The sequence below is a fragment of the Paralichthys olivaceus genome, chromosome 7, assembly GCF_024713975.1.
Source record: "Paralichthys olivaceus isolate ysfri-2021 chromosome 7, ASM2471397v2, whole genome shotgun sequence".
NCBI classification, from domain to species: domain Eukaryota; kingdom Metazoa; phylum Chordata; class Actinopteri; order Pleuronectiformes; family Paralichthyidae; genus Paralichthys; species Paralichthys olivaceus.
Window position 1 is genome coordinate 830,001 of NC_091099.1, and position 12,857 is coordinate 842,857.

The 12,857-nt window shown below is 46.4% G+C and overlaps 1 protein-coding gene across 9 annotated transcripts in view; it reads right to left on the reverse strand.

The window, feature by feature from the left end:
* wwp2 (WW domain containing E3 ubiquitin protein ligase 2) overlaps positions 1–12,857 on the reverse strand; it is a 36,226-nt gene that overhangs the window by 8,553 nt on the left and 14,816 nt on the right. For 5 of the 9 annotated variants that reach the window (XM_069529153.1, XM_069529148.1, XM_069529151.1 and 2 more), the window contains 5 exons: positions 12,585–12,831; positions 12,365–12,454; positions 8,754–8,928; positions 1,865–1,922; positions 293–374 (listed from right to left, as the gene is read on the reverse strand). In XM_069529153.1, coding sequence (XP_069385254.1) covers positions 293–374; positions 1,865–1,922; positions 8,754–8,928; positions 12,365–12,454; positions 12,585–12,831 — 652 coding nt within the window. Of the gene's footprint in view, positions 1–292; positions 375–473; positions 541–1,864; positions 1,923–2,164; positions 2,310–8,753; positions 8,929–12,364; positions 12,455–12,584; positions 12,832–12,857 lie in introns of those variants that run through there. The other 4 variants (XM_069529154.1, XM_069529152.1, XM_069529156.1 and 1 more) reach the window with 3 other exon arrangements.

Here is a 12,857-nt window from a genome sequence, read left to right on the forward strand (position 1 = left end):
AATCTGCCTTTATTTCTGACTTTGGGAGAGTGACTCTTTAAATCCCACAATGCACCTGGTTTCCTGATAAGCAGGAAAAGTCACCTGATTATATCATCACATGAAGGATTCTGCAGGTCTGTCGTCATAGTAACCATGTATGGTGATTATGTCCTCTTGTGCACAAGCAGACACTCAAAGCAATGCACCATCTAACAAGCAGGCTCATGCACGCACGCACACACACACACACACACACACACACACACACACACACACACACGTTAACACGCCTGCTGGCTCAGTGTCTCACCCTTGAGTCCGCGGGTCGTCCCACTGCGTCGTCCGAGTGTTATGGTTGACAAAGTAAATTCGGCCATTATCCTGACGCTTCTCTGCGGACACAGAGAGAAACAACGGAAAGACAGTTTTACGGCAAAGTGAGAGGATTTAAAAAAACTTGATGATAAACAGAGAGCGATGTAAGAGATCACCTGAGTGCGGAGAAAACCAGATCACACCAGTGTGACAGAAAACCAGCGAGTCTGTGTGATATTTCACTGCAGCTCGATCCAAATACCTCACCGGGGTAAAGCCGAGTGTGTGTGTGAGTGTGAGTGTGTGTGAGTGTGTGTGTGTGTGTGTGTGTGTGTGAGAGTGTGAGTATGTGAGTGTGTGTGTGTGTTAAGATTTCATTTAAAAAAAAGCAACAAATAGTTGAAAGTTGGAAACAGAATTAAATTGTATGAAGGTTTTTTAAGTGTGTGTGTGTGTGCTCTTTAGGCCCATGGTTGAGAGAGAGAGAGAGAGGGAGAGAGAGAGAGGGAGAGAGAGAGAGGGAGAGAGAGAGAGTTGCTCGTGCCCCCGTCCTCCTCCCTCCGTGGCTCTGACATCTTTTTCTCATTAACAGGAGTGTGTGGAGGGCCCAGAAACAGTAGTGCTCACATTGCAGCTCTTACTTTCTTTCTCTCCACCCCCACTTTACTATCCAGTCAAACCCACCCCCTCCACCCCCAGTTTCTTTCATTTGCCACTGTCTCTTTTTTCTTCTCCTCCATCTTTCCCTCTTTTCTCCCATCTTCCTCTTCTTGAATCTGAGCCTGAGCAAAAAAAAAAAAAAAAAACAAGAAAAGCGAGGGAAGCAACCGCAAGATGAAAAAATGAGAATGAGCGCCAGAGCAGCAGATCCCAGCCAGTGATATAATTGAGGTTTTCGTCTTGAGGTACCGCAACATGTTGAAAAGGCATCATGGGCAGAGAGCGAGGGATTTCAGAGAGAACATGGCTGAGTGATGGAGTTTGTGAAAAGACGCCGCCAGCCGTGTTCGTTTATGAATGAATGTGTGTGACATGATTCTGAGTGGATCCTCTTACATTACTCATTTGGGAAAATGTTGAATGATGAAAAGTCCCATCAATAACGTGGCCTCTGTAATTTGTGGACTTTAGAGTAAAGGGAGCTCGTAAAGTGATGGATTGGTACAAACCCAGTGATATTTTATCCAGATTTTCTACAACAGAATGATGCTCAAGACATAAATCAATCAATTAGCAGCTGATCTGCTCGCTGAGGAACAGTCCCCAGTAAATAACAAAAAACCCACAGAAGCAGTTTTTAATTTTTGGATTAAGGCTTAATATCATCATAAAATGTGCACAAACAGCCTCAGTCTCTTACAGCAGGAATCAAAAACACATTTTCACTTAAACTGAGCGAAAAAAATCAAGAACCCATTGTTCATAGAGCAGCTTGGACTCAAGAATCCGGCCCCGACTGAGCAGAATGAATTCACCTCCGGCAGGAAGGGAGGGATTCAGACGGACAGAGGACAAACCTTGGTACCCCTCACTCACAGTACACGGTGCAATGTTCGGCAAAACTCACCCCATCCAGGAGGCAGCGCGCCCAGAGGGTCATTTTCCACCGGAGCACCCGACGGCTGCTGGAGAAACAGAGAGACACAAAGCAGATCCGGTTAAGACACCTTTCTGTCCCTCTGCTCAGCGGTTCATCCTCGCTGCTGATGGTCGGTGGCTCAGTCTTTCATCGCCGCATGGTGAGAAGAGGAAGGAGAAGTTTGGAGGAGAAATAACAACCCCCCATCCCCCCCCATCCCACAAAAAGTGCAGAAAGGAGTGAAAAACCTTGAAGTTGTAGATGAGAGGAAAAAAAAGTTTAACTCACTCAGCTGATGTTTCCCAAGTTCTGGAGATCAACACTGAGCATCCGAGGCTAACTCACGAAATCAGGACAATACCTGAGGGTAAGTCAGGCGGGGTGAAGTGAGTGTGTGTGTGTGTGTGTGTGTGCGCGTGAGTGTGAGTGTGTGTGTGTAAGTGTCAAGGGCAGGGTGGGGGGGTGGCTCCTCTCTGCTGCAGCAGTAAGGGGCAACTGAGGGATCTGGCTGAGCAGCAGCTCGTATGCCTTCCAAAAACTACACGCTCGGTAGGAGGATAAAACAACAACGCTGTTCCAATGAGCTCACTGGCTGGATGCAAGCCCCACCCCCCCAAACCCCTCGTCTTCCCGCTCACCTCCTCAAATACGCTGCACCTCCTCCCCGCCTCCTCCACCCTGGCACCCCTCCCAACCCCCACCCCAAGGTCCTCCTCTCTTCGCTCGCTCTCTTCTAGAGCGGCTGTGAAAGTAGGCAGGGAAGTGCGATGTCTGAGGGAACTGAGGGAACATTCATGCTTGTTCCAGACTGGACACCGACCCGCCCCACCCACCCCGCCTCCTCATCCGCCGCCCCAACCCACCTCAGGCCTGACAAAAGGCACCTTTATTCACCCTGGGTCTGGAAACCACTGTAGGGTTTACTCAGCCTGCAGTCACACACACACACACACTCACACACACTCACACACACACACTCACACACACACACACACACACACGAATGCATTAGCCTGAGTGGAAAAGTAGCTGAAAAGACGCTTGTCAGGAATTAGCGGCTGCAAAATAAATGTTTATCGAACGGTTGGTTTCTGTGTCACAAACAACTTGAGCATCATTAACCGCCGCAGAGCACCTCTAAAGATAACACGTCACCATGGTTACCAGTGGTGTTCAGGTGGGGATGAAGCTACAGGTTAATTAAAAATAAAAAAAAAACAAACAAACAAACCACAGAAAGACGAATAATGGTGTTAGGTAATAATAAAAAATAAAAAAAAACACTTTTCCGAATGGAGTTCAACGTCACTGTACGCAGTGTTTCCCAAAGAGAAAAGTGTGGGTGCCCATTTAAAGCGGCTCTGTCATGGAAACTGTGAGGGAGCCGGGATGGAAAGGACTGGATCCGCTGGAGGAGGCAGAGCGGGCACATAACAGGGTTAAAGGGTGTGTGGTGTTTGTGTGTGTGGTGTTTGTGTGTGTGTGTGTGTTTGTGTGTGTGTGTTACTCTGTGTCGCTCCCATCGACAGCCAATCTTTGCCCCCACACCCCACCCTTTTGGGTTTTCTGTGACTAAAAAAGGTAAAAGGAGAATATAATGATATAAAGACATGATGACTTCATCCTGGCTCTGACCATTCAGCTCCTCAGCAGCTTCCAGACAGAGCGAGGCCAGAGGGAGAAAAAAAGAGAGAGAGAAAGAAAGAGAGAGAGAGAAAACAAGGGAGGGAGAGGAAGAGAGGGAAAAGCAGCGTGTTGGCAGAAGCGTGTGAAATAAAGGTTGGGTGTTATGGATCTGGGAGGAATACAGCGAATAGACCCGTTTCAAGAGCAGGCAACTTGGGTGAAAATGTCGGTTTCAGCTGTGCAGCACATTTAGAAGACGTTGAACACGAGTCAAAAATAAATCACTATATTTAGACAACTGTAGACTTTAGTCACATTTTGCTTTTCTGTCAAAAAAGACGACTCAACACTCGAGCAGAAGATGCACAAGGAGAGAAAGTGAAAACAGGAGGTGGAGGAAGCTGGAGGTCACTGAGTTCGTTCAGATGAAGACAACGTGAAGACATTTGAGACTTATTATGTTTGTCTCATGTCTTCGCTCAGCCAGTGTCCAAACCTCAGTTTGTCTACACAGCTCCGATGTATATGACTGTAAGTATCTTTCATGATGCATCTGATCCTTCAACAAATATCATCAACAGTGAAGCTGAAGTCTGGATATTTTCCTGAAATGTTCCAGGTTTTATGTGAGAACACAGCAGGAAAATTCACCGGTGGACGAGTCTCTGAGGTTTCTAACACGTGACGGACGTGAAACTGGAAGAACACAAATATCTCAGGACGAAGACGTCCACTTGGACAGACGAGGAGGTTCCAGATGTTTTGGTGATGAGGGCCGACGCCGTGTGGACGAGCTGTAAACAACAACACTGAATGTGATGAGCAGAGATGTTCTTAGTGCCAGATTTGAAAGTTTGTTCTCCTTCTCAGACTCCGTTTCCAGTCAGTTATATCTGAACACACGTCCAACACAAATAAATCTCCAATGAGTCTCGTCGTGACAGCAGGACCGGCCTGAGGACGGAATCAAAATGATTGAGTGACAGTTGTCTGTACGTCGACGAGTAAATTACAAACAGATCAGTAAATCTATTTAAAATATGTGCAGACAGATTCACTGATCCTTCACGTGTATTTTAGAGATAAGGTGTGATTTTTATTTCTATTCCTCATAAAATAGAGGAGAAGAAAACACGAGCGCAGTTTATATAAGTTATGATCATTGTCCATTCATGAAAAATAAACCACTTAGGAAAGCACTTTATGAAAATATGAGCAGTTACGGGCTGAGTGTAAACTCCAGTGAACGTGTTGATGTGTGTGAGGAGTTTTCTGTTCAGGCTGATGAAACACAGGACTGATTCAGGTGCTGATGTTAAGGCTCCTTGTTCCAGTGAGAATGGAAAGAAAGCCGGGGGGGGAAGTAGATTCTCTGGTCTGCAGTTGGTTGCTTAAGTCTTCAGAGCGCCAGGAAGTGATCAAGTGATAGTAACTGCACTGCGGAGATCACATGATCGTGTTAACAGAGCTCCTACAACATCAAGTGTCATCATTTCAGGAGATTATCCGGAGTTCAGTGCAAGTCAGAAGTCAGTTAAAGAAAACACTAAAGCGAGGAACAGCGATGGTGAGAAGTCGGAGCTCCTTTTCTTTGTAGCGACGACGACGACGTTACTGACGATGAAAGTTTTTAGCTGCATTAACCGCTGGTAGTCAAGGGCAACGCTGTTTGTTTCCAAATGTCTCCATTTCTGTTCATTCAGACTAAAACACAAACAGTGTTCTCACTAAAACAAGCTGGAGAACTGTGGACCTGCTCAGGAGGAAGATTAACGGAGGTGGAGGGTGAGGAGCGTTCAAAACATGCACCAGAGGCAGAAGTTTCTAGAAATACAAACAAAAGACATTTTAATGTGTTGCACAGAAGAGTGGTGATTGTGTAGAGACGAAAGAATGGTGCGGTGAGGTCAGAGGTGAGGGAGGGGAGAGGAGGTGAAAGGAGGAGGGAGAGGGGTGAGGGACGGTGGGAGGTCGAGGGGCGACGGCGGAAACAGCAGTTAATGACTCAGAGGCCGTTCTCTCTCTCTCTCTCTCTCTCTCTCTGGGGTAACAAGCTGAGACTACACTGCAAACACACACACACACACACACACACACACACACACTGAAGGTGTGCACATGCTCCTGGTTACGGTCAGATAAGATGTGAACTGAGGGAAGAGTCACACATGAACATGGTTTAGGTTTGAGCTACACAATGAATACAGGTCACTGCAAAGCCTGAGGACGACTGGACCCACTTCTGATGTCATGTGCTACAGAAAAGAAATGTGGCACCTGAACTCAACATTACAGCCCAGAGAACACACACACACAGACACACACACACACACAGACACACACGGACACACACGGACACACACAGACACGCGCACACACACACACACACTGATTTTAATGGCAGGACACAATGAGAAATCATTATATGTTGTAATCATTAGTGCGATGCTACGTTGTGTTTCGCAGTCAGACTATGAGCTGTGTGTCCTTGTTCACACACACTGGGGCCAGAAATAGTCCCTGGTATCAGCAGCGAGGGCATTCCAAGACAGAGCAGTGTGCTATCAGCTCCGAGGGGCAGACCTGCCTGTCGGCTGTTCTCACACACTGAGAGAGGAAGAGGCGAAGCTTCCAGCTCAGACTGAACCTGAACATTACTGTGGGGTCGTGTTGCCCCGAGTGACGCGCTGCTAATGCAATGATTCTACATCAGACGTGTGGCGTCAGCTGAGCATCAGTGAGACTCGGCTCAGTCGTCTTCTTTACAGGCTCTGAATGTCCTCGCTGCAAATATTACCCACGTCAGGCAATAGTCAGAACCAGCACTTTGTGGTTGTTTGCTTTGTTGCAGGACAAATGATCACAGGTTCTGGTCCAGGCTCTGGTCCAGGTTCTGGTCCAGGCTCTGGTCCAGGCTCTGGTCCAGGTTCTGGTCCAGGCTCTGGTCCACTCCGCTCTGCATCCACCAATCAGCTGTAGCACTTTGTAGTTTGGCTTTTTTCTAAGCAAATTGTACTTTATCTTGTTGTTCTGGGTTTGTTCTCTCTTGGTTGATGCACATATTCTAAGTCGCTTTGGATAAAATGAAACGTAATCTTTCTGATTTATGGGAATAAAAAACTTTGCCGGGTTAACACACGTCAGGAACATCTTGATTAACGTGCAGCCACGACCTGACGCCAGACGAGCAGAGGAGACTCAACAGATGTAGTTTGACACTAAGAAGAAAAACAATGACTTTCTCTGCAGATTCTCTCTTCATGAGATTTGAATAGTACACAGAGAAGTGTGCTGAAGCTTCTCTTCTGAATGGAAGCATTACCAGATCTTCAGTTACAGTAATAACATTGGTATTTCAATAAATAAAGCAAAGGTAGTAATCACATTACCACCGACAGAATGTAACACCTGCCAAGAGCTACTGTAAATGCCAGAGGACAATAAATCAGTGGAAGTTACCGACCTCAACAACCCTGTTAACATTTATTATTAACTTGTTTTGATGGTTTTCACAAAGGAGTTTTGTTTCTCTGCCTCTTGAGGGTTCAACTGCCCAGATGTTAGATACAGGTCAATATCCAGAGTTACATAACTCACATAGATAATGTGCAGAGCGGCAGACAGAGATACTGCTAAAGGTGAGACTCCACCTGCAATTAAACAAGCGCCCCTACTTTCTCCCTCAGCCAATAACAGTGCGGCGTTACACCACATGGCGTGGAGTTGCAGACTGCCGGCAGTGGAAGACGGTGAGTGAGAGTCAGTGACAAACACAGAAACGTTACTGTCGACAACACAAAGTGTATAAACAGTGACACAGCAGACAGAGTGCAGGGTGGGGTGTTTTTAAAGGAGCCTGTAAGAGCTTTAACGCTGGTTTTACTAATGGTTCATTGAGAAAGCTCTGTTGTTTACTGTCTGGCTGCTGTCTGACCTTGGCTGCTTCACTGAGGACGATCGTTTGTTGGAGAGAAGACGGTCGAGGATCGAACGGCTCCACAGGAAAAACACTACAAAGTTTCGAACAACATCTTTTATCCACAGCCAACGTCCTCCGACTGTTCGATGACGAGGGAACCGCACTGTGATGCGCTCAGCGCTGGACTCACTCACAACGTGTGTGGATTGTTTTCAGCGCTGTGGTGCGTTTGTGGCCATGACGTGCAAATGTAAACAAAGTAAATAGCTGTGTTTTACAGACTAATTGATGTGAGCGGAAACAGAGAAACTGAGCCCGGCGGTGATGTGACACTGAAAGGTTTTACCTCCAAGAAGTGAGAGAACATACACAACTCAAGACAAAGGTTTGATGTGTGTGTTTTTACACTTGCTGCTCTAAAACTGAATTAGTGTCTTTCCTGGGTTTTTAGCTTAAATCTTCTCCTGCACCGGATCTGTTCAATCTTCTTGGTTGGTTTGGAGTAAACAGTATTAGAAGTGGTTAGCAGAAGTTAGCAGTTAGCACGAGCAGCGACGCTGGGGCTGAACAGTTAAAGGGTGGTGCTGTCAGACAGGACAGAGATTAAAAAACTATATCAGAAATTCTAAAACATCCTTGGAAGAGATAGTGAAGCATTTAACTCCACACCAGCTGCAGGGAAAGAACCAGGTCAGACATTCACTGGAAATAGTTCTGAATGTTCACGGCTGATATTCAAGGCCGATGCCGTTTGTTTTCTTCTTTGTCATGTGACAAACCAGAGAACAATCCATCGTGACTGAAGGAGGCAAGGTTGCCACAGACACATTTTCGGATGTGTGACCATGCAACAGGGAGGCGGATAAAACATTGGCTTCCTGTGGCGAGACAAATCACAGCATGGCCTCACGCGGAGTTCCTCGTATATGTGTGACCTGTGATCTGAAACATTTGTGTATTTGTGGCCATGTCCTTCGAATCATCATCAACACGACCACTTGCTTGCTGTGATTTTACTCAGGGTCAGGCAGTAAGAGCTCCAGAAACTGTCGTCTGAACTGTGCCGCTACCCGTCTATCGTTCGAACCAATCTGATTTCAGTAGTCGTGTGGTTGTGGTGCTCGCTCGCAACTGTAGATTCTGATAAACTTGATTTCGTGAATTTGGTTTCTCAGGAGAACTGAACACGTTGCATTTGATAAGTTGATTAAGAAGAATATTATTATATATTATTCCTAGTCTTTCAAATAAAATAACTGATCCATGTTTCCTTTGTCTGGATGAGGTTTAATTATCTCATGTATATCAACGTACTGTGAGGCCCTGGAATACCTGGTAGAGGAAACGCTGGCTGAACTGGTGCATGGCGCCCTGCAGCTGGCTGCGCTGGCTCTGCCACTGCTGGTAGTTGCGCACCGTCTCGGCCGTGGGCCTCTGCCATGTGGTGGTTCTGGTGTTGTGGTCCACGTAGTAGAATCGGCCCTGCTGGTCCACTCGCTTCTCCCAACTGGGTGAGGGGGATAAAGAGAGAAGTGGTGGCGTTCAACAACATCTTTATTAAGCGGGTCCAGAGTGGGTGGTTGTGCTTAAAAGCAACTGTAGCGATTTATAGAGACGAGGAAAAAGACACACAGACAAGAAAAGTAAAGAAAACAGTGAGGGGGGGGAAACAGAGAGTGGGAAGAAGGAAAAGAGGAGGGAGGGAAGAGGGGGAGAAGGACAACAAGAGCAGAGGAAGGAAACGAGAGATGATGCTGAGATGGTTAAACCAAACCATTCCTGATAAAACCCCAGTTACACATTAAACATTTAAATATAATCGATTTAGATTTTTTATTCCTTCTAAAAACAAAGAGATGAGTCCGGCGTGGCGTGTGATCTGCACTGATACACAACAAGGAATCGCCTTTTTCCGAGTTAGCGTCCAGGTTAGGTTGAAAGTTGTCTCCATGTTTGAAAGGCGGCTCTCGATGATGCAAAATAGAAGAACGCACTATTCCCTTCAAATACATTAGAACCAAAGACACCAGCTCGAAGCTTCCCGAAGCTCAGTCAGGATGGAACACAACAACAGGCGGCAGGTTTTTAGTGACAGTAACCATGTTCGGCAGTGTGTGTTTTCTACTGTTCCCCCGAGACAGGGGGTCTGGACACGGACTGAGATACAGAGGGTCCACGGACACACACACACACACAGCAGAGGTCCACACAAAAAGATCAGTCCTCTGGACTCGATGATGTTCTGCAGCTATTCTCATGTGTCTGACTTCAGCACTGCAGAATTTATACGAGAAAACAGCCTGAACTTCCGGAGGCAGGCCGGCACAGATAACTTCTGCTCAGCTCCGATGTTAAAAACTCCATTGATTGTATTTGTCACCTTTGTTCAGAGTTTTTCTAAAGTGGTCAAACGGTGGTTTCCTCTTCAGTCAGGATGAAAAACATCGACTGAGCTGAACGTGCGACACAAGTCATAGAATAAATTCCGCTCTTAGATATTCTGTTTCCTGTCTTTACTTCTCAAAGCACCGCGGTGTTGGATTACATATACGACTAGACAAGCTGATGTAAGGATGAAGAAGCGTAAGGATGCTCTGTTGTGTTCTGAAGTGAAGCCTCTTTTCTCTTGTCGGTCTCAGTATCTTGCTCAGGGACACTTCAGCAGAGCGGATGATTGCAAACACAGGGAGTTATTTGGTTGAGGGATCGTCCCTCTGACCACTCTGCTTCTGAGCTTCCTTTAAAAGGCAGGAAAAACACTCTGATATTAGTACTAGCTAGTTATTTACTGGAGCCAGGGAAAATCCCAGAGGCCGCAGCGGCCTGTCTGCGAGCCTCTACTTAGTTCTGCTATCTGACTTAAACTCTTCGTACCAGTCGTGTCATTAACTAACTTCCCTGTGTTTTTCTCGGAACTCGAACTCGCATGAACTGTCAGGATGAAGAATATGCAGCTCATCCTCACTCTTCTCGTGGAAAGTCGTCTTACTCTTCGTCGCCTGTCAGCATTTATACATCCATACACATCCATACAGCACCTCTAGGACCAGAGGAGCTGGGGATCAAACCACCGACCTCCTGATTAGAGGACGACCCGCTCGGAGCCAAAGTACTTACAGAGTGAAGCCCTCCTTATGCAACAGTCGCCTACATCATTACATCATTTCCTTATCACCAGCGGCAGGAGGCGGGGTCTAATGTTACCTGCCTGCTCTGATTTGATCAGCGGATCAGTTCATCAGTTAATATATGTGGTGGTGTAGTACCTTAAAATAAATGTATGTACAGTAACTAAGTAAATGTACTTTGCTACATCCCACCACGGGTCATGAAGTATCTCAGTGTCGGTATCAAACACAAACAAACTCCCATGTGGAGCAGATCCAGTAACCGGGCCGGGATGGAGAGACGCCGTCGGGATTGACACGGAGCTTTGATTAAGTTGTTTTCTTTTGATTGGCTGTTTGGCTTTAAAAAAAAACTAAACAAAAAAAAGAGTAGCTCAGTAAAATGGGACCCATGTTTTGAAAAGCAGCGCAGAGTATAAACATGCTATGTGACATTGTGGTTGACAGATAAACAGAGCATCAGCGTTAATTAAAACAGCCCTGGTTCTGTTGAACTAAAGGAGAGTGTGTTATGACCACGGTGGCCGAGCTTGTGTTACAAACAGTGTATTTGATAAAGACGCGTGTGTTTTCCTCCAGTCCGGCTCAGGGTGGATTCTTTTATTTCAGTTTCCAAACCTAGATTTCTTAACTGCCCCCAAACTCTAAACAGTTCCTGGTGTGTGCATCTGGAGTGCTAGCCTGGCATTAGCCTGCTAATTGATCCTCTGAAGGGCCACCGGCCGACAGCCAACACAGCGGTGGATAGAAGTACATGTGGCGCTGAGAAAGGACTTTTGTTCTCTGGGCCCCCTCGCTCTCGTTGCTTGTACGGAAAAACTGAGATGGGGGTTGGAGGTTGTAGAGGAGGGGCTGACCTTTTCCTAAAAACAGCCTCTCTTTCTCTCCGTCACCCAGTCGCTCACACCGAGACAAACAATAAATAAGTGTGCAAGTAAAAGATGTCGTAAAAGGGCTGGACTCTGGCAGGGTTACTCGTAATGATGCATCAAAACAGAGGGAGAAAAGTGCGAAAACATACACAAACACTGTATAAACACGAATCCCATTGGCTCATTCAAAACCACACTACAACGTGTATATATATATATAAACTGAGAACATATTACATTTTTAAAATCGACTGACGGTGAGCTTGCAAATGTCCAATGGTGTAAACACTTTAACATCCAGTCACACCAGCGTTTAAACAACTTTGATGAAGTCTGACGTTGGACTTGGCGTCGTCGATGAACTGTCTGAACAGCACTGACCTTTGAGGGAGTCCAAAGTGGAAGAAGCTGTTGTAGCTTATTAGCTGTGTTGCACCATCTAACTTGATTTAACCTCCTCTGTTGGATCGTCAACCGCACAAAGGAGGAACTGTTTGCAGACGGTTATGAGACAATCCTACAAGTATGTCTTCAGAATAAACTGTGTGAACTTTTTCTATTGACTAACTTTTTATAACCACATCATCAGGATGTGTGAATGAACCGGGATAAACAATGTGAACGAAACCCTGCATTTATGTACAAATGATCTCATCAGGTTTTTTTTATTTTACCAGGAAACAAAACATCAGGTTTGAAAATGTGTTTAAAAACTTGTTTTAACTAGAATCACCTTCCTGTGCTTGTTCGCCAACCAGACACTTTCAGTCTTTGACCAGTGTCAGTTAATCCTTGAGTCTGAGTAAACCCAGTGTGTTGTGTGTCCTGAGCAGGATACTGTGATTGGTTGTTGCCGCTATGACGAGGGCGACAGTACCAAGCGTCACGCACCATTAGTGATAAAACGAGTGTACGTGGAACGTGAAAATGTTTGTGGACGTACCCTGGTGGCAGCGGCCGCTCCCAGGTGGTGGTTTTGGTGTTGTGGTCGACGTAGTAAACTCTGCCATGAGGCAACACCCTCTGCTCCCAGCTGAACACAGACGGTGACACAGAAACAATTGTCAGATCTGTTTTCACTCATTTGTAATCACAGAAAACAAACTGTTCTCCTCATTAGACAAATCATATTCTTAATGTGTGTGTCAGTGTTAAACTCTCACCCCGCCGGGAGTGATTCTGTCGTGGGCTCCGTCGTGCTGTTGCCACCGGCCTGCTCTGTGCTGCCAGAGGTGGCGTTTGGGCTGGGCTCCGCCAGGGCGGCCGGACCCAGAGCGTCCTGAACGGGAGGAGGGCTGCTGCCGCTGCTCGGAGCTGGTGATCGGCCTGATGGAGAGGACGGAGGAGGCGTTTGACGGGCCACGCCCACCCGACCGTTCTCTGGCCCGTTCGACGTCAACTCAACTTTGTCTGAGGAAAAACGCAAAAAGAAGAAA